This window comes from Pseudonaja textilis, chromosome 1, assembly GCF_049901715.1.
Source record: "Pseudonaja textilis isolate UNSWEBS1 chromosome 1, rPseTex1.2, whole genome shotgun sequence".
Classification (NCBI taxonomy): domain Eukaryota; kingdom Metazoa; phylum Chordata; class Lepidosauria; order Squamata; family Elapidae; genus Pseudonaja; species Pseudonaja textilis.
This window is the reverse complement of record NC_141990.1, coordinates 307,779,168-307,801,045: the sequence shown is the minus strand read 5'-3', so window position 1 is coordinate 307,801,045 and position 21,878 is coordinate 307,779,168. Positions and strand designations below refer to the sequence as shown.

General features: G+C 39.0%; 1 protein-coding gene across 2 annotated transcripts in view; it reads left to right on the top strand.

Moving 5' to 3' along the window:
• Positions 1 to 11,560, top strand: part of SLC35F4 (solute carrier family 35 member F4) — a 151,780-nt gene extending 140,220 nt beyond the window's left edge. For both annotated transcript variants that reach the window (XM_026698391.2, XM_087922417.1), the window contains exons 5-8: positions 2,847 to 2,972; positions 9,213 to 9,405; positions 9,940 to 10,029; positions 11,080 to 11,560. In XM_026698391.2, the coding sequence (XP_026554176.1) occupies positions 2,847 to 2,972; positions 9,213 to 9,405; positions 9,940 to 10,029; positions 11,080 to 11,321 (651 nt within the window). In that variant the 3' untranslated portion in view covers positions 11,322 to 11,560. The remainder of the gene's footprint in view (positions 1 to 2,846; positions 2,973 to 9,212; positions 9,406 to 9,939; positions 10,030 to 11,079) is intronic.
• Positions 11,561 to 21,878: the final 10,318 nt, after the last annotated feature.

The following is a 21,878-nucleotide window of genomic DNA, read 5'->3' as shown; positions in this document are numbered from 1 at the left end:
ATTTTGTGTAGCACACATCACAATGAATTACAAACCAAAGGCAGTATTGCCCATTTTCAGAAAAGTCTACTCAGGTTCTACTCAGAGGACTTTCCAAAATAAACCTGCTGGTCTGTTCAATGGATTTCCGTCCGGAAACTAGCTAGGTGTGGAATTATAAACTAGCATTGAGCTCAAAATTCCTACACAAAAACTTGTAACTTGACATTGAAAGTAGCATGCTTTGCATTCCTCTGAATTGAAGCATTTGTAGGGCACAAAAGTGCTTCAAGGTTCATGGAACATGATTTACTAGGATGGTGACTGTAGCAGCAAGGATTTTTTTAAATTGAAAACAACAGCTTAAATTTGTTGGGCTCCACTGAAATGAGTTATTTCTTAACTCACCTGACACGTAGCAGCTTTCAAAAACTTGCTACATCTTTTTCATTTCCCTTTAGGTGTGACACTCTGTGGTTTGGATTGTTAACTTAATCTATTTCATGTTTTGTATGAGGGAAATCTGCTTGTGGAAGAAGAGAGTCAAACTTAAAGGACCTGCTTTAATCCCAGCTCCCATCGTTTTTATTAGAATTCAAAGAAAGTCTGTTCCTTCTGCGTATGAAATACGTTCCTTCAGTTCATAGTGCAAACCTTACATTTCTGTATCCCCTTCATCTAATTCATAGGAGTGTTCATTAAAGAGAAAAGTAAATTGGACAAGCCTGAATTGGTTTCATCCGTGGATTAATCAACAAAACCTGCAGTTAATTAATTAGTAGAGACAAACTCTAATTTGATGTATAAATTTTAATAACTAGTGCTGGGAGGTAAATACATAGCAGTTCTTAAATCTTATTTTAATGCTGGTGTGTACTAGGGGTCGTTTGTGTGCAAGTATCTAAAGCTAGATCTTTCTTTTAAAAACTGAAAATAGTATTTGCTGCTCAATTCATAAGCTGTTTCATACATCCTTCAGTATCTCCAAAATGTGATATATTGTATAGAATACAAAGGTTTTTGTAAAGCTGAAAAATGATTTAAGTGTGTGACATAGGTAAAATGGAGGTAAATTGCACTGACAGCTCTAATATCTTCATTCCCAAACATTTCCTAGGTGATATGATCAGTGTTTGACACCAAATTGGGGTATTAAAGTATTACTTTTGAGATTACAGAAACATTGTATTAGGCACTATGTAGCAAAGCTTTATAAAATAGAAGCTGGAGAAAAATATATGTTTGGGGGGGAGGGAGGGAGGAAGAGAGAGAGAGAGGGAGGGAGAGAGAGAGAGACTAAAGGTGACAAGTGAGGTTTTCTAGAGATTTTTTAAAAAATCTTCCTTATGATTTTTTTCCCCTTATGGGTTTCTGCCAGAAATAAAATGATGATAGATAGTAAGAGCTTGAATCAGTAAAGGGAAGTAGGAACAGGCTGCCCTTTCAGCTCTCTGCAGTAACTTATTCAGGCTTTGTTTTAAAGACCATTGCCATTATTACTGGGTTTAACTGAGTATGAAAATTTGAATTAATGACCCAGAGCTCTATTGTATTGAATTTGATCAATTGGTCAACACTCTTTGGGTGAATTCACAGAATATATTGGATTCTAATAGAACACAGTTGCTTCATTCACATAAATATGCTATGATTATAACATGCTAAGATTGTAACTCAGTCCTAATTATGTACTGAACTACTGTATACAGTACAAATTACCCAACTTCATTTTAGCATCCTCCAGTATGTTGTATGGTCCTAGCATGATATAAATAGTGCTAAGACTTATATCAGCACTCTCTAAGCAGTTTACAGAGTCAGTATATTCTCCCCAAAAATCTGGGTCCTCATTTTACCAATCTCAGAATGATGGAAGGCTGAGTCAACCTTGAGTCAGTCAGGATCAAACTCCTGGCAGTGGGCAGAATTAGCCTGCACTACTGCATTCTAATCACTGCGCTGCCACGGCTCAGTGATATAAACACATTGAGTTGAGGAAATAGAATTGGCTGTGGAGTCCTTGATGGAGTTTGGTTATTTGCTTGGAGATGTTGCATTATCTAACTGGTAACATCACCACAATTAGCTGAAGTTGGGTCACTCGTATACTATTAAATTGTGGTTTCTTACAGGCTTCTCCAACCTGAACATTTCACCAAATGACAAATCCCAGAATTCTCAGCCTATACAGATAATGGCTGTGCCTGATCAGAATTCTAGGAATGTTTCTCAAACTTAGCAACTTTAAGATGTGTAGACTTTTAACTCCCAGAATTCTCCAGCCCGCAATAATGGTTGGGGAATTCTGGGAGTTGAAATCCATACATCCTAAAGTTGCCAAGGTTGAGAAAGACTGTCCCAAAGTATTAGGAAGCACCAGACTCATAATCATTTAACATAGTACTAGAACCATTGGAATTTGGTAGTTTTTTCACTCTGCCTCTCGAGAAACAAGCTGAAGTTTATTCCACTGTTGCATTTTGCTGATGAATGAACCTGGCTGTTTCGTGTTTTGAATCTTACTCCATAGAGCTATAATTTCTCTGACTACATAACAGTGACCAAGCTAAAGTTTATGGCTGTCAACCTGTGAAACAAACTAATCTGATTGTGAAGTAATTCTGCTTGAATGGGCTTCGGTCTAAAGTAATCTAAGAAATAATCCTTTTGATTTTCAAGAAAAGAGAACAAGGTTGCTGTACAGTCCCTCTCTGGGAGATACACAACCTGCATGACTGTTGTAGTGTTATGTTCCCATTCCATGTCCCCAAGTCATTTTAATATCTCTCACACGCAACACTCATCTCATCATGGCTCTTTCCACATAATAAAGTCCTTCTACATGTCTTTCCTTTTGGATTACACAGATAGTTGCCGCAATAATGGCCATCACTGGAATTGTTATGATGGCCTATGCAGATGGTTTCCATGGCGATTCAATTGTTGGTGTTGCATATGCAGTTGGATCTGCCTCGACCTCTGCGCTATATAAGGTAGGTTTTTTTCTTACCATTTAATCCTTTTTTAAATGCATGCATAGACAAACAAAGCAAGATGGGTTTTAAAACAATGCTCATGGTTGCTTAATTCACATTCTGAGCACTTGAAGAAAGTTACAGCTAGATAATTATGTAGTGGCCTCCAAGGATTCGGCTTGGCTTCCCTTTATCAAGTCTTAATGAAATCTCTATTATTCTACAGCAACAAGATTAGCATCCATGAGTTTCCTCTTATTTTATATGCCAGCATTTTATGGCATTCAGCTGTAACACACAAGCAAAACCTTAGCTTGAAAGCTAAGGGTGATATTTTCAATGAAAGTGGGGAGTTTTCAGGAATGATATCTCTGTCATCCTGCTGAGATTCCCCAGGAGATCTTGGGGTTTCTTAATGATTCTATGTTTTACTAATCTCTCCAATTATCTTTTAGTTTAAATCAGAACTATTTCTTCTAAAATAAAGGTAAGTTAACTCAGCCTGTAGAAGTTCAGCTCCATTCTTGTGCTCCTCAGAAACTCGTTTGATTTCAGGGTACAATTGTCCAAAATTAACATTACAGTTTTCTGCCATTTCAAACCAGTGCACACACAAAACTTGAATTATAAATTCTGACATTGCCCTCTTAAAAAGAAGAGGGGGAAAAAAATTCCTTTCACCAAATGAAAATTCATGATGTAGTCCTAACTGTTTTATATCATGACCCAAATAGTGACAAACAATTTCCATACTGCTTTTTTTACTAGGTTATACTGATTAATTTATCATAGATTTTAACATTGTAAATAAAAAGCAAATGCACAGCCAGTCTATTCATTGAAAACAAATATATGAAACAAATGACTGCATCAACATTGCAGGAATCAGGAATGTATTTGAGAGCAGTAATATCTAGGAAAAGCCCATAAAAATGTAAAATATTTCCTGAAAGAGAAAAGGTAATTAATTCAGATCTGATTGTGGCTTCCAATGATTTCCTGTTCTAATTCCTGTCACAATATCAATAGATGAGGACGTATATGGCTCAGGATTGAACTTTGGAGTCCTATATGCCCTCTAAGTTTGCTTGTTTGCTTGTAGATGTTTCATTACCAAACTAGGTAACATCTCCAGTGCTGGAAGAGAGTGGGGTTTGCACTCTGTTTACATATAGTAGCTTGCCCTGCCAGTGTTGATGGGCATGTTATTTCTTCTGTTAGCTGTTTCTGAGATGCCTTTGATGTATGGCAGTCCTATCCTTAATCAAATAAGCAACCAACAAACCAATCTAGTAGTAAACAACAACCTAATCATTTGTACAACACACTATGTAAGGACTGTAACAGTCACTGTGCAGAACCAATAGGCAGAAAGCCAGCAGAACACATCCATGAACACCAATTAGCAGAGAGAAGACATGATGAACATTCCTTAATTTCACCACACATAGATAAACTTAACCATAGTTTCCACTTGGAAACCAAGCTCAATCCAAAAACAGTAGGGAATTCCTGGAAGCTTGGCATTCAAATAAACCAGCTATCAACAGACACATAGAGATAAGCCCCATTTATACACTATTCAAAGGAGATCATAAAACAACCTAAAAAGGAAACAAAAGCACTATAACCTTGGCAGCAGTCAACACTCATATAAGCAGGGAATTAACTCCAGCAGTAAACAATGGAGGTGGCCCTCAATTTACAACCATTGATTTAGTGACCATGACAAGTTATAACATCACTTTAAAAAAGTGACGTATGGCCGTTATTCACATTGTAGCATCCCTATGGTCACGTGATCAAAATTGAGACGCTTGGTGACTGGCATGTAATTATGTCGCTTGCAGGGTCCTGGGGCCACGTGATGATCTTTTGCAACTTTCTCACAAGCAAAGTCAGTGGGAAAGCCAGATTCACTAGCAAGAGAAGTCGTAAAATGGAGCAAAACGAACTTAACAACTGTCTCGCTTAGCAACGCAAATTTAGGGCTCAAATGGTGGTCATAAATTGAGGGCTTCCTGTACTCTAATCAAGGAACTACCCAGTAGAAAACAACACTCCTATGAACACTGGCAGGGCAAACTCCTTTATGTAAACAGAGAGCAAATTCCACTCCTTTTTAACACCAGTACCTAGTCTGGTAATAAAATGTCTACAAATGACTAAGCTCAGAGAACACCAAGGACTCCACAGTCTTGCCACAATCTTTTTTTTTTAATTGGTTTTTAAAACAAACATAAACAAAACATAAAAACATAGAAACATCAGGTCATCTTCCATATATGTACATACAGTGTGCCGGTTGGTTTACAAATTGTTTTGTGCTTCCATTTCGTAGTCTTCAATTACAATTACATTGTATATGATCTCATATTTTCAATCCAATATTAAATACATTGGTATCATTATTAATCAATCATTTGACTATACTTTTATTCATTCATGCTTTGGAAAATAATCATATTTTACTTAATTTATTTTGTGACAATTCATATTATCATCCCAAATCTATCCTAAAAACATTTTGTAGATATAATAAGAAAACAATACATCTTTATATATTTAGTATTTTCTAAAAGTCTACATATTTCGTTACTATACTTTATTGTCTAACCGTTGATAGAATAGATCCCAAACTTTATAAAATTGTTTATCATCCTGTTCTCTAATTTCAAATGTCAATCTGCTCATTTCAGCACATTCCAATATTTTCTTAATAATTTCCTCCTATGATGGTATTTTCTCATTTTTCCAGTTTTTAGCAAATACAATCCTAGCCGCTGTTAATACATTTACAATCAGGTATTTCAAATCTTTACTATATATTTCAGGTAAAATTCCCAAAAAAAATATCTCTGGTTTCAAGTCTATATGCTTTTTTGTCATTTTTGCCAACCACGTGTGGATTTTAGTCCAGTATTTTTTAGCATCTGCACAAGTCCACCACATATGGTAATATGAGCCAGGTGTCTGATGACATTTCCAACATTTTTTGGATTTATTCTTGAACATTCTTGCTATTCTTGTCAGGGGAAAATGCCACCTGTAAAACATCGTATACAAATTTTCTTTATATGCTGTTGACATTGTCATTTTATAATTTTGAGACCACAATTTTTGCCATCAATCCCATATCCAAAATTCTTCTCCCAGGCAATCATAGTTTCTTTAACTTGTTCTTCTTCTAGTTTAATTTCTAATACATATCCATACAATTTTTAAATCACCTTTTCATCAGTACCTGTCAAAATCTTATCTAAATCAGTCAGTTTATCATAGAAACCTTCTGTTTTAAAATATTTATCATACCTTGAATGTATTTGTGCATATGAAAACCAATTCATCTTTATACCTTGTTCCTCTAGTTTTGTATAGATTTAAGTTTACCCTTTTCACTCAATATTTAACCATATCTAACTGTTTGTTCCTTTTTGTATATTATAGGATAAGAAAATGCTTCAATAGTCAATACCAGACTGGAATTTTCAAATAACATTGTCTTTTAATCTTCTCCCAGTTTAACCACAGAGACTCGCGTATATAATGTCTTCTAAAGTACCCCTGTGTTTTAGTTCCTTTATACCATAAAAAAGCATGCCACCCCAACAACAGATCGTGTCCTAATGTCAACAATCTAGTATTTCTTAATGTTATCCATTCCTTAACCCACATCAAATTTGTAGCTTGGTAATACAACTCCCAATTAGGCAAACCAAATCCTCCTCTTATTCTAGCATCTTGCAAAAGTTTTAACTTTATTCTCACTTTCTTACCTTGCCATATAAATTTCAACACAGTTTTATTTAAATCTTCAAAATAGTCTTTTCCAAGCCTAATTGGAATTGTTTGGAACAAATATAAAATTCGGGGTAATATATTCATCTTGATTGTTGATATTCTCCCTATTAATGACAGTTGTAAATTTTCCCATTTCACCAAATCTAGTGCTATCTGCTGTTTAAGTTTGATATAATTATTTTCTTTTAGTGTACTGCATCTTGCTGTCAAGTATCCCAAGTACTTGATCTTATTTGTAACCTGAATTTTCAATAGGTCTGCCAGTTCTTCCTTTTGTCTTGATAGCATATTCTTTGTCAAGATCTTTGTCTTATCTTTATTTATTTTCAAACCATCCACCTTTCCATATGTCTCTATCTTTTCTATCAATTTTGATGCTGTTTCTAGTGGGTCTTCTAGAATAAAAACCAGATCATCTGCAAATGCTTGCAACTTAAATTCTTCCTTTTTAATTTTCATCCCTTTTATATTCTTTTCATCTCTAATATTTCTGTTTAGCACTTCCAAAGTTAACACAAACAACAGAGGTGACAGTGGGCACCCTTGTCTTGTTGTTTTTCTTATATCAATAGAGTCTGTCAGTTCTCCCTCTATCATTACCTTTGCCATTTGCTTATGATATATAGCTTCTATTGCTTGAATAAATTTTCTAGCAAAGCCCATCTGTTCCAGCAGTAACAACATGAATCACCAATTCACATTATCAAATGCCTTCTGTGCACCTAAGTCTTGCCACAATCTTATACCATTTGAAAATTCAGAAGGCTTTTCAGAGACAGCTTGTGAAAAGCACTCAGCAGTAAGCAATCATTGAGATTAGCAAGCTATAAATAACAGTTGCCAAAATCCTGCTCTTCTGATGAATTGACTCTATGTGTGCCCCTTTTGCACACAGCCCAGAATGCTCTACATCAGGGGTCTCCAACCTTGGCAACTTTAAGCCCGGTGGACTTCAACTCCCAGAATTCCCCAGCCAGCTTTGCTTGGAGATCCCTGCTCTACATCAGTAAAAATAATACACCAAATAAAACCATCAGCCCTCTGAGAGGCAGAAGGATATAAATATAAATAATACAGCAGCATGTGTTGATCCCATTTCAGTAGGCCCATTGCCAACTTAATAAACTGCATAAGAGACGCTGTCATGCCCTTGTTAGAGTCAGACGCTGAGGGAGAGGAGGAACAGCTGACAGGGAGTAGAGGTGTAGCTCCGGAGGTTGTGGAGGAGGCTGGGAAGGGAAGAGGCCAGCTGGGCAGTCAGAGGAAGAACCAGGCCCATCCCCTCTTCATCCTAAGACATGAAGGGGGGAACAGAGAAGGAAACAATTTGGCTTACGAGAGAGGAAGCGGTCCTGATCCCCCTCGTTGGTTACAGCTGGGGAGAATAGTATATAAGAGAGATGGTTGAAACACAGCGTTGCCAGAAGCAAAGCATGTTTTATTTTGGGCTGAAGTTATCTTGGTTGGCATCCTTCCAACAGACAGTGCCTTGTTATCTCTTTGAAGTTGGTAATTACTTATCCTGGTCTGTTGTAGAATTTCCTTCATTGTTGTTTGTTTTGGGTTTTTTATTTCTATCTGCTCTTTAAGTTTGGACTGTATTGCTTTCTTTTAAGTACTATTTTTGAATAAATTTTATCTTCAACTGAGAATTATTGAACAGTGGGGCCAAGTTGGAGGCATTAAAGGACATTTATTAACGTTTTGGATTTTGTTATGTTTGTGTTACAATCCGGGTCATCACAGACACTCTTGGCTGTTGCCAACCCTGAGGCCCAAATTAGATGCTATATAAAAGCACATTTAATATTTAAAGATTTAATTATCCCAGTGACCAGTATGATGAGAACAACTCACTTCAAGTTGAGGTGGTTGGAGAAAACATTGTTTTTGCATTGTTATGCGCATGTCACATAATTCTTTAGCAGATCTTTGCTGGGTTTTCAAGGTGGTTTGGTTTACATCTTCAATAACTCCAAGCTGGCAAAGCCTTTGGTACCAGGTTGCAGATGATAAAAGTAATTCAGTTGCTTTCGTCTTGGCTTTGTCTCAGGCAAGTGAGCCCTGGACTTCAGTATGACGTACCTAAACATACACTTTTCTTAACCTCCTAAGATCCAATGATTCATCATTGTGGAAACAAGTGAGAAAGTGTAGGGCCAAAGATGGATCTGAAGATCAGTCTTTGTAAATCCAAGCAATCCAGAGCTACAAGCAAAGTCTTAGTCAAAGTGGATAGCTGAACCTGGACTTTCCAACAATGGATCCCTGCCATGTGGTTCCACTGAGAGCATTTCTTCATATACCTCATGGTATTGTCCCAAGGGTGCTTTTTCAAGAGAAAGAAAGAAAAACAAGAAAGTCCAGTTACCTTTGGGGCAACCATGACCTGGATGACTGAGACTCTCCATAGACACCTTGTGGTATGCTCAATTGTTCCCCTTTTTTTCTTCTTAGGTTTTGTTTAAGATGTTTCTGGGAACTGCCAACTTCGGTGAAGCTGCTCACTTCATCTCTACCCTTGGCTTCTTCAACTTGATTTTCCTTTCCATCACTCCTGTCATTTTGTACTTTACCAAAGTGGAATACTGGTCACCATTCTCAGCTGTGCCGTGGGGCTTTCTGTGTGGAATTGCAGGCCTCTGGCTGGGTATGTGTCTGAGCAAATGTTTCAATATCCCAGTGCTTCTTTCAACTTTATTTCAGCAGAATCTTTGGATAATTTTAGTTTACTCTTTGCCAGTTTATAAGAAAATCTAGCCTTTTCATTAAATCCAACTGCATACATTTCTGGACATCTTTTCAAATAGGAGAGAATTTTAGAGGAGGAAAGTTTATTTATTTATCAAATGTATTTACTGCCCATCTCATGATGGGTTTGGAGAGGGAGTGGTGGCGTGTCTGTTAGTGTACTAACTACCTCCAACCAATAGTTTCTCCTGTTTAGTACTAAAATGCCACTTTTTTACTTAGAAGTTACAAATTTGGTAGTATGTAATTCAGCGTTTTGTAATACACACACACACACACATACATCTGAAGATCAAGTGCTGGATACTATAAAAAGAGGGTGGTTTGGATAAGTTTATTGGGATTTATATGAGTTAATTTCAGCCTTGCAGGTTGAGATCTAGTTATTGTGTGAGAGATGTCTTCACTTCTCCTTTTCTTTTTTCTTTCATAGCTTTCAACATTTTGGTGAATGTTGGTGTTGTGCTTACATATCCAATCTTAATATCTATTGGGACAGTACTCAGTGTTCCTGGCAATGCAGGTACAAATGATGGATTGCAATGTTTTTTAAAAAATGTATACAGATAAATGCATTTATTAGTTTCTTCTGTATTGCTAGAATAGATATCCAGTATACTTCTTCAGAGGAAATGCTAGATTCTTCATAAAAAATTTCCAAGGAATAGCACAGAGAAGGGATTACCATCCTAGTGCAAAAGGAATCTAAATTAATCAGTACCAGCAGAGAACATTCTGAGAGATGCTAAGAGTGAAGTTAACTAGATATACACCTCTTCAGCATATATGCAAATTCTAGTGGAGACAGAAACCGAGCTTTAACTAATTATTCCCAAGCACTACATAAAACGCATGTGGCTGTTTACTTCTTTGACTTTGATCCATGGCCCATTAGCCTCTAAAGTTCTTGTAAGACGTAACAGCCTCTCATCACCTTAGGCCCTGGCTGAGATGGTGTTTCGTCTGTTCCTCAGCCAAATTGATTTTCATAGTTTGCTTAGCTATTAAGCTGTCTCCTGATGTTCATAAACTGGAGCTCCAAGAAGTCAGAATGCCTATTGCACAATGGTCACCCCAAATCAGCTATTGGCAAGGACAGATTTCTGTGAGACAGGCAGACTTTTATCCTAATTCAAACTAGTAATTCCCGGATGCTCCATATTCCATCTGTCATATTCTATCATTGCTGTGATTTCAGATGAACAAAATTGATGATACCAGTGTGTCCTATACTACAGATTCAGTGTGAGAGAGTGAAAACGATTGTTTTAACAAATTGAATTAGGGACCAAAAAGTCAGTGAAAGATTCTTCTGCTGAATTCCAATTCTTGGGGAAACCCTTACATTCAGGGAGGGCAGCCATGTTGTCGGTTTTTCCATTGATTGATGGTGGCCAGCAATAATTGTGGACACCATCCAAAAATAACATCACTAAGTTGGAAACCTTTGACCCTATACACTGAAAAATTATTAAAATGGTTGCCCCTTTTGTCTCTCTTCCCCATAATTGGGTTGACAACTGGAGGAAGGATATTTTTATTCATTCTTTGTTCATTTTTTTCCCCCTGGTAGCTGTTGATCTCCTCAAACGTGAGGTGATTTTTAGTGTTGTCAGATTGGGAGCCACCATCTTCATCTGCCTTGGGTTCCTGCTATTGCTTCTTCCTGAGGAATGGGATGAAATTACACTGAGATTCATCAACAATTTAAAAGAGAAGAAAAGCGAAGAGCATGCCGAAGACATTACTGATTCAAATGTTCACTTCCGGAGCAGGAGTAGAGCGAATGGGACAGTGTCCATACCACTGGCTTAGAGCTGGTGACTTCTTGATTGCACGACCATGTATATTCTGTGAATATGATTTAATATTTTTTTCTCACCCACTTGTACACTAAAAAGGACAGTGATAATGTTAAAACCAAGGATGGATTATAAATTTAATGCTCAACACATTGGTATGTAAATGATTTACATTTGTACGCTTGTCCAGCAGTAGGTGAAAATAACCACAATAAATTTCTTTTTTTAAAAAAAAATCAAAACAAAATAAAACTTTTTTTGTATTTTATAAGAGGATTCACAGGGAAAAAAAGTCTTTAAATCAAACCATAACTCAGTTTAAGAATTCAGCTGATAGATGTTGACGTATCGCAGCAGCCTCATCATGCTTATTCTCGGGTGACACAGCCATTGAGTCTTATGAAAATTCCCTCTGGTGTATCATGTGCTGAGTTGTGTGTAGTGAGTGCAGACACCATAGCAGGTTTATCCAGCCTATTACCCTTGAGCATTTTTGGAAGATGCAATCACAGCAGATCTAAATGGGTGTAAAGTTGGGAAAGGCTGAGCTGGGAAAGTACAAGATCCAAATCGTTGCTTTTCCAGTTCTGGTTGCTTCATTCGGCTACAATCACAAACACTCCAGATTTGTCCAATTATTAGCCATAGGTGTTTGCGAGGAGGGTTAATGTGTATTATAATATTATTTGGCTTTTTTTTTGTCATTCTGGTTAGTAACAGATATTTGTGGAGCTAATTAAGCTACCTACATTTCAGACACTGCAATTTTGACACATGTACAGATCACACCCCAACGCCAGCATACAACTTGTGTCATGCTTTCTAGGTTATCATGCCATCCAAAATGAAATCGTTGCAATTTCAAGTTCTTGTAGCCTAGGTTTCCAGTTTCAAAAAAAGCCAGCATGACAATTGTCCCAGGGTGCTTTTTCAGGAGACAACTGAACTTTCTTATTTTTTCATTTTTTTTCTTTTGAAGACATTTCACTTCTCATCCAAAAAGCTTCTTCAGCTCTGACAGGATAGTGGGGCATGGGAGGATTTATATTCTTTGCAGAAAGCTGGTCATTTGCATCCTTTTGGAGCAGGGCTGTCGAATTCCTGGCCTGCAGGCAGGATGCATCACACGCTGGCCATGCCCATGCCCAGTTTAATGAAAGTGGGGAAAGCCCAGATACGTACGTGACACTGCCATGATGCTGTGAGTTTGACACCCTTGTTTTAGAGTTGTTGAAGCCCTTGGAATAAACTGCAACATCCCATTCCCTTCCCACCCCACTAACCTGCTTTCCAGCTCCGTTCTCCTGTGCAGGGCAACAAAAGAAGACCCAGCCAATCAGCTGAGACTCAGGAGGCAGAGAATAGATGGGGCCGGGGCCAGTCAGAGGTTGTATTTGCCGGTTCTCCAAACTACTCAAAATTTCTGCTACCGGTTCTCCAGAACCGGTTAGAACTGCTGAATATCACCTTTGTTTACAAGCATGACAGTTCTTTCATTTTTGGAAGTCACATTCTAAACCACAAAAGCTTACATAAAATACTGTGCACAACATAGAATGATATGGCAATAATTTTGTTAACTAAACTTTACGGGCTGGGCAATAGCATTTTGAAATAAAAACATCAAAACAAAGCTGGTCATCCTTAGATCTGTAACTAATTCTGGAATTGTGGAGTTAAAAGGGCCATTTAGATAACTCAGGCTGACTCACTGCTCTGATGAGGAATCCAAATTAAAGCATGACCAATGGCCATCCAGCCTCTGCTTGAACAGGAATGCAGGAGATTCCACCATGTCTTTCAATCAGTCCCATTGTCAAATTGCTCTTAACTGCTTGGAAATGTTCTCTTTATTCAACTGGAATTTGCCTTCCTGTAATTTAAACACTTTTCCAGGTTATTCTAGTTTGTCTGAATCCTTCTTAAGGCGTAATAGCCAGAACTGGTCATAGTACTCAAATCAGAGTTTAACCAAGATAGAATAAATTATCATGGTGATTTGAAGTTGAGTTGATACAGCCTAAGATTGTCTCTGTCAACTCATAATTCAGCATTATTCACTCTTGAAATAATCATTTTCTTATGGCCTTTTGCCAACTCCAAATATCATAGTCTTTCAATCATTAATATGAATGGATTTTTTTGTTACTTTCCTTCTACACTTACCTTGGCCCAATGCTCTATCTCAGGATTCCTATTTGATTAAAAATGCACATTTGATACAAATAATTTCACATCTCATTTGGACCACTCTTTGAAAAAGCTTAGAGTTGCACAATTATTGGGTTCAAGATCACCTGGACAAAGAAGGTAAAAAACCTTCTTCTAGGTTGCATTGAACATTCTTAAGTATTATAAGTTACTAATCCAGCCTAAACTCTGGAAACTCACTGGGTGACCTTGGACAGTCACTCTCAATTCAACTTGCAATGGTAGCTGAGGGATTTTGGGAGTTGCAATTCACACAGCTTAAAGTTGCTAAGGTTGAGAAACATTGACCTATGTACATGAGGTCATGCAGTCTGATGGCAATCAGAATACTCTTATGTATTCATTTGGTGGGCTACTAAAAGGTTGTGCTGACAACATCACCTAAATGGTCAGGCCTCCCAAAGGCAAGTGTTAGAATTTTGGGGCAAACAGCAAATCTAGTTTTCTTTTCTTTTTTTCCTCTTTAAGGCCAGTCGTGGTTAAGGCATCTGGCAAGAATTTGGGAGTCCTTGAATTCTAGTCCAACCTTATGGACAAAGCCAGCTGGGTGATTTTGGGCCAGTCAGTTTCTTTCAGTCCTAGAAAAGAGGCAATGGCAAACTTCTTCTGAAACCCTTGCCAAGAAAACTGCAAGGATTTATCGGAGCCTCTCAAAATCATACATGATTAAACAAAAGCAGGGGGAAAACTAAAGAAATAGATGCATCCTTTTCTTCTTTTACCCAAACAATTGGAAATCAGACCTTATTTCACAGTGGTTTATTGCTGACACATGTTACAATTTCTTAGGTTCTGAAGGAATCCACAGAAATGGCGGTTGGGATGAAACGGATCCTGGAAGTCAGGTCTTGTCAATTCCTGTGGCATTTTGTGCACCAGAAGGAGCCTGCCAGTGTTCTGGTTACTGTCTTAAAAGGCTGAGCTCAGAGAGAGGCTGATTTGCCCCATATGTGAGAAAAGAACCAGACAGCTTCTCTTGTGCAGGCAAAACTCAATCATTTAGAAGTGCAGAAATCTGCTAACTTAATTTTTGTTAGACAAAACTGCCTCTGGCCTCTAAGAATAGGAAGAGGAGAGAAAGAAAATGCAGTTTGACAAATGAGGCAGCTGCGAGATTACATTCTTCGGCACGTAAGGGACGATCTCAGCCTCTCCCTGAAAGCAAAACAAAACATGTTGTGAATAATGCAAACTGCAGAACTATCCCAGGAACTTAATGCATTTCTGAAAAGGCAGGAAAGGTGCCATCACAACAGTAACTCTTGCACTGGAGTGAAAAAGCAACCCTTTCTTGCTGTTGAAATGAATCTTCTCTTATAGCACACAATTGATGAGACTGAACTTAAAATAAAAGACCCAATGACATCTATGATGTCTCACAATCACCATAATCTTTTAATGACCCCATCATCTCTTGCGGGGTGGAATCTGGGCAACTGAATGGAGCTAGCAGAGTGTTTAATGGCCAGGTGCCCTGTGCTGACTATGATGCATTCTTATAACCTGAAATGAACATTGAAGAATGCAGTCTCAATAGCTTGCAAAACCAACCATTCATACATCTTTATGTGATCACAGCATAGTAATGGGGTGACTTGGGAAAAACACAAGTAGTGCTGTGTGTGCAATTCCCATGCCCTGGTCCTCCAGGGGAGGCTGTGGCAGTTAAGGAAAATTAGAAACCTGTAAATAAATCTGGTGCCTTATGCTCTGATACCGATCAGACAACCAACTGCTGAATTTCAAGATTGTGCCTTGTCCTGGATCACTTTCCAATTTTTCACTTTTTAAAAATCATCCCGGTACAAGAAGTCCTTGAATTAAAACCTCAACTGGGATCAGGATTTCTATTGCAAAGCAATGTGGTTGTTAATAATCCACGTCCGATTTTATGACTTATTTTTTTGCCACAGTTTTATTAAATAAGACACTGCAATTTTAAATGAATCATACAGTTGTTAAGTGCATCTACCTTCCCCCATTTACACTGCTTGTTGGAAGCTGTCTGGGAAGATCAGAAATTGTAGTCACATGATCTCATGATGCTTCACATGCTGGTTGCCAGGCATCCAAATTTTGATCATGTGGTCCCAGGGGATGTTATGACGATCATAACTACAAGAATCATGGTGGTGCAGTGGTTAGAATGCAGTACTGCAGGCTAATTCACTGCTCACTCCAGGAGTTCGATTCTGAACGGCTCAAGGTTGACCCAGCCTTTCCATCCTCCCAAAGTTGATAAAATAGAGGACCCAAATTGTTAGGGGCAATATGTTGACTCTGTAAACCACTTAGAGAAGGCTGTAAAGCACTGTGAAGTGGTATATAAGTCCAAGTGCTATTGCTATTGCTTCAAGGACTGACTGTAACTAACTTTTTTTCAGTGCTGTTATAACTTTGAACAAGCAGTTGTAAGTCAGGACTAACTGTAATACATAATTGAACATTTACGTATATTTTGATAGTTGAAACAATCTGTTATTATCTCTGATGATTACTTTTTGTTGGCAGGGAATGACTAAGAGCTCAGCAGGGAACTGAATGGCTGAATAAAGGTTTGGACTTGAATCCTAAATCCTCTTGTTTCCCATCCATAACTGATGACAAACCATGATGTGGTTTGCTAGTATATGATAGGCTGTTGTTGTGATCCAGCTGATCGGCTGGGTCTTTTTTTGTTGCCCTGCCCAGAAGAACGGAGCTGGAAAGCAGGTTAGTGGGGAGAGAATGGGGATTTTGCAATAATCTTCCCCTGGAGTGGGGAGAGAATGGAGATTTTGCTGTATCCTTTCCCTGCCACGCCCCCAAGCCAGGCCCACAGAACTGGTAGTACAAATTTTTGAATTCCACCACTGGTACAATCATGGCTTATATTGTATGTAAACCTAGCTAAATGTGTTTATTCAGTAAGCCATGATTAAATAAGCTGTGGTTTAATGTTGTACACGCAAAAGGAGAATGAGAGGATTTCAGCATTTAAATGGAAAGGGCAGAGGGAAGAATGCACATATAGCATGTAGGCTGTTGGGTCAGGAAGATGCTCTCTTCATTTTTATATCAACCCTACATAATCCAGCAGGACATAATTCAAAACAGATATGGGATCAAACTTTCAGCCTTGTATTGTCAATATTAAACCCTTATTTAGCTTGCTGCATTGTAGGAGAGGCTTATTTTTTCTGACTAACAAACATTATGAAAAGGGTTCTGACCTATTATGAATCATGAAGGACTTTTAATAAAATTCGTTACATAGTTGGAAAAGATTAACTTCCAGGCTCTTTCTAATTTTGGACTGTAAAAAGAGCAATCTTTTATGAACAATCAAGCAGTAAAAGAAAAGGCATTGCTTTTATGTCAAACACAGTTGAGAGAAAATACTTAGTCCTTCACAATGAAGCCCTTGAAAATAAAGATATAAAGCTGAGTATTTTAAGCTCTAACTCACTGCTTAAAGCACACTGAAAGCTCCTGATCTTATGGCAAAAACATTCAATTTTAGAACCCAGCACACTGTGAAAGGACTAGGTGATTCATAGTCTTTTCATATCCCTTTGCCCACCTCCAAGAAGTCCCCCCTTTTTTGGCCTTACTCCCCAGCAATTATCTCCATTCAATCTGGAAAGGAGAGTTATCCACACAGTCACTACTGTGCAGTGTAACTATGAAGTCGATGAAGCGTGAAGAGAGTTTTTATGTGAATGAGTAACCTACATTGGGGAAAGTCAGTCGGAGTGGTGCAGTTCATTCTTGCTCTTTGCAGAAGGACTAAAGAGCTCACTCCAGGCCCTCCCTAACCATCAGCACTGCAACCATAGGGACAGGGGTGGGATTCAACCATGGATGGGATTCAACCAGGTGTGGGATTCACCGCAACCATAGGGACAGGGGTGGGATTCAAAAATCCCAGCAACTGGTTCACTGGCGTGGCCATGGTGGGCATGGCCTACTGGAACTTCCAGGAGGGCTGTTTTTCCACCCTCCCAGAGCCTCCGCATGGACCCTGCATTTATCTGCATCCAAAATGGGCCGTGTGGAGACTCCTGGGTGGGCAGGGCCAGCTGGTCAGTTCAACTACCGATTTGGCAAACCAGATGTAAATTTAACATCCAAACTAGTCCAAACTGGCTGAATCCCACCCCTGCATAGGGAGTAACAAAAATGAGAGAGAAACAATCCATCCAATGCGTATTTATGATGGGGACAGGGGCCGATGGAACAGAGGAAGCATCCTGAGACCAGAACTAATCATTTGTCCATCTGGTTCACAGGCAAGGCCTTTCTAATATAATTCCGGTTCTACCGGTTCTGTGGCGTGGCTTGGTGGGCGTGGCAGGGGAAGGAGACTGTAGAATCTCCAGTCAGAGATGGTATTTGCCGGTTCTCCGAACTACTCAAAATTTCTGCTACCAGTTCTCCAGAATTTGGAATGAGGTTTTATTGAGCCTGCCAAATTAAGATTAGCTGCCCCTGTATTCTTCAAAGAGAAGAAAGATGGCGGGTTGAGATTGTGTGTTGACTTTAGAGGCATGAACGCCATATGTGTCAAAAACATGTATCCTTGTCCCTCTTATGAAGAACTTATTGAACCACCTGCCAAAGGGCAAAGTATTCACCAAGCTAGATCTCAGAGAAGCTTACTACCAGGTCTGCATCAAAGAGGGAGATGAATGGAAAACTGCTTTTAACTGCTCTCTGGGTAGCTTCCAATTCAAAGTCATGCCTTTCGGACTTCAGGGGGCTCCTGCAGTGTTTATGCAGCTCATCAATGAAGTGCTACATCTGTACCTTTACCGGGGGGGGTCCTCATGTACCTGGTGACATCCTTATCTTCAGAGAAATCATGGAAGAACATGTTCAATTGGTCTGACAGTTTCTAGAAAAACTTCTAGCCACCAAATTATATGTGAAACTCTCAAAATGTGAATTCCACAAGGAGTCGCTGGACTACTTAGGCTACTGAATATCCAACCTGGGGATTGAAATGGACCCCAGAAAGGTGAAAGCAGTGCTGGACCGGCAACCCCCCAGAACCCGAAAACAACTTCAAAGTTTCTTGGGTTTTGCCAACTTCTATAGACAATTCATTCCGTCCTTTGCTGAAGTTGCCCTCCCGTTGACAGAGCTATTAAAAACAGGCCCATCACCCACCAAACTGAAGCCGTCAATCCCTGGCTTGGACTATGGCCTGTCAGAAAGCTTTTGAGGCCTTAAAACGCCTCTTTGCAGCTGAGCCCATACTCCAGCACCCAGAAGCGACCAAGCCTTTTATTGTCCAAACGGTTGCAAGTGATATAGTGGTGGCAGCTGTTTTGCTGCAAAAGGATTCTCAAGGCCGACTGATGCCTTGCACTTATGTGTCCCAAAAACTGGCAGACACAGAGCAAAGGTGGACGATCTGGGAGAAAGAAGCATTCACTGTACGATGGGCTTTGTTGACTTGGAGGCATTTTCTAGAAGGGGTGCCAGAGGCCTTTGACGTATGGACTGATCATAAGAACCTCAAGGCTCTAAAGATGCCTAGGAAATTATTGCCCAAACAAGTCCATTAGGCCCAATATTTCAAGCAATTCAATTTCAACATTAAATATATCCCCGGAGGGAAAAACTTACTGGCAGACACTTTGTCCAGAAAACCTCAGTTTGACAGCCACCGAGAGGAAATAGTACAAACCTTAATTTCAGATGCTCAATCAGCAGGCCAAGTGATCACTTGAGCCCAAGCCAACTGCAACCCCAAACACCTGGAAGATAAGCTGACTGCAGAATTGAAAATGGCCTTATTGACTGATCCTTGGTTCCTGGACCATCAAACTGAGTTGACAATGAATGATGGACTAGTTTGGAAAGGGCTTTATGTACCCACAACCCTAAGACTACTGGTACTAAAGTGTAGCCATGAATCCCGGCTGGGAGGCCACTTCAGATTCCTAAAAACACTACATTTACACTACACTACAGTTCTGGTGGCCAAAAATGAAACCCCATGTTGAGGACTACGTAAAAAGTTGCTCAATTTGTACCACAATGAAACACCAAATTGGAAAACCCACTGGCCTCCTGCAACAAGTCGCTGAACCAACCCAACCTTGGGAAGAGATTGCAATGGTTGAATTATTGTTGAATTACCTAAGAGTGAAGGGAATATGATCATTTGGACTATAATTGACTTATTCTCTAAACAGGCCCATTTTATAGCCTGCAAAGGACTTCTATCTGAGAAAAAACTTGCAAAGCTGTTCATGAAACATATCTATAGAATACATGGAGTACCTTGTAGAATAATATCAGACAGAGGGGTACAATTTACTGCAAAATTTTGGAGGGAATTTTTGAAATCCATTGGTTCATCTCAAGGGTTATCCTCAGCTTTCCATCCTGCTTGTAACAGAGCAGTGGAGAGGGCTAATGCCATGTTTGAGCAATACATTAGATGCTATGTAAATTATCAACAAGAAAATTGGGCTGAGTTATTACCTTTTGCAGAGGTTGCTTACAATAATGCAGTACATAGCAGCACAGGATTGACTCCATTCCAAATCGACCCTGGAATGGATTTTGTCCCAATGCCAGAGTTACCTAGACAATTTCCCTCATCCATGTCCCTAACAGAATGGATGAACTCATTAAAGAAAGGATGGGAAGATGCAAAAAAAACTTTGAAGCTGCAAAAAATTATAAAAAACAGGTGGATAAGCATAGATCCCTTAAACTGCCTTTTAAAGTAGGGGACAAAGTATTTTTGTCGACCAAGTATCTTATGTTGAAACTGCCCAGTAAGAAGCTGGGTCCAAAATTCTTGGGTCAGTTCCCAATTTCAAAGATAATCAATCTGGTCACTGTCCAATTAAGTCTTCCTTGAATATTGGGGAAAATTCATCCAGTATTCCACTGTAGTTTACTAAAACCAGCTACTACCTCAATGATAAGACCACCGCCAATCACTCCTCCTAAACTGTTAAAGATACAGGGGGAAACACATTATGAGATTCAAAAAATTCTTGATTCTAGATTACACTGTGGCCGATTGCAATATTTGGTCTTATGGAAAGGATACCCCCTCTCAGATGCTAGTTGGGTAAAGAGTTGGGATGTTCATGCTGATCAATTGGTTAACCAATTCCATAAGGATTTTCCACACAAATCGAAGGGTCCTTGTGGGGGGGGGGGAGAGGGGGTTAAGTACAATGTGTTAACCCCTGTATCTGTTTTTTTTTTCTTTTAGGAGGAAGAGTTTTCAAGGGGGGATGCCTGTCAGTTTTGAAATTCAGCTGCCACATTTTTTAAGAGAGTTGGAGGAGTTGAAAAGTTCAAGATTATTCTGTATGGCATATTAGGAAATTCCAGTGGCAGTTAATTGGTTCTTGAGATTTATGAGGTGTAGAAGTGGGAGGAGAGAAGGGAGGAGAGAAGGTGGATTCTGTGTAATGCATGAAAAATGTTCACTTTGGGAAATTGCCATTGACATGCCAGATCTGTTTCTAAATAAATCAATTGGAGAGAAAATGTCTCGGAGTGATTGATATCATGGATACTTTCTGGATGCCTTACAGACATTAATATCTCCTATTGTTTAGGAATGCCACAGACTTCACAAAGGTTAATGGAGATTTGGCGTTCATTCATATCCAGTAAATAGGTGTTTTGTAATGAATCAGTCCCTCAAGGCAGGTTCTTTGTGAATGGACCCATCACATTGCTTAATTCAAAAGATGTCCCCAACTGGAAAAGGATACATATTCCCAATCTAATGAAAAACTTGGGATGTACTACCAATTTTATTTTTCATTTAGCCCCTGGAAAAAGTAAAGAATTATGTATTTTAGCCCACTTCTGAAAAATTATACATTTGGAAATTTTATAGGGTAACTTTGGGGTTACATATGCTCCACAATTCTATTTTTGCAGCCCCCAGAACAAACCCAGATTATGCCAGTTAAATTCAGTGGCAACCAATTATTTTCAGCCATGTGATTTTTCATATTTTGGGAATAAACAGCAGGACTCTATGAGGCTTGGCAAACTTTGCAGATCATTTAATACCTGCTGGAAAGCTGGCACAAGACACAGAACTAGTGGACTTTAGCTCGAAATAGCAAGGCACTTCAAATGTTCTTCAGCTGAAGTGCATTGTCCCAGACAGGTTTCTAGCTCATAGGATTTGGTTTTTAGTTTCACTAGAATCAAAAGAATCCACGTACCAGAACCCAGGGCAAAAAGATACCAAATCACGCCATTTTAAGCTCCGTAATGAGTGCTATTCATATTATGTACCATGGGCCTTACCACTCTAATTGCCAAAGACATCTCTGTTAAGGTAGCCAGAGTTCCTGAGTGGCTGAAATGGTGAGGCACCTTT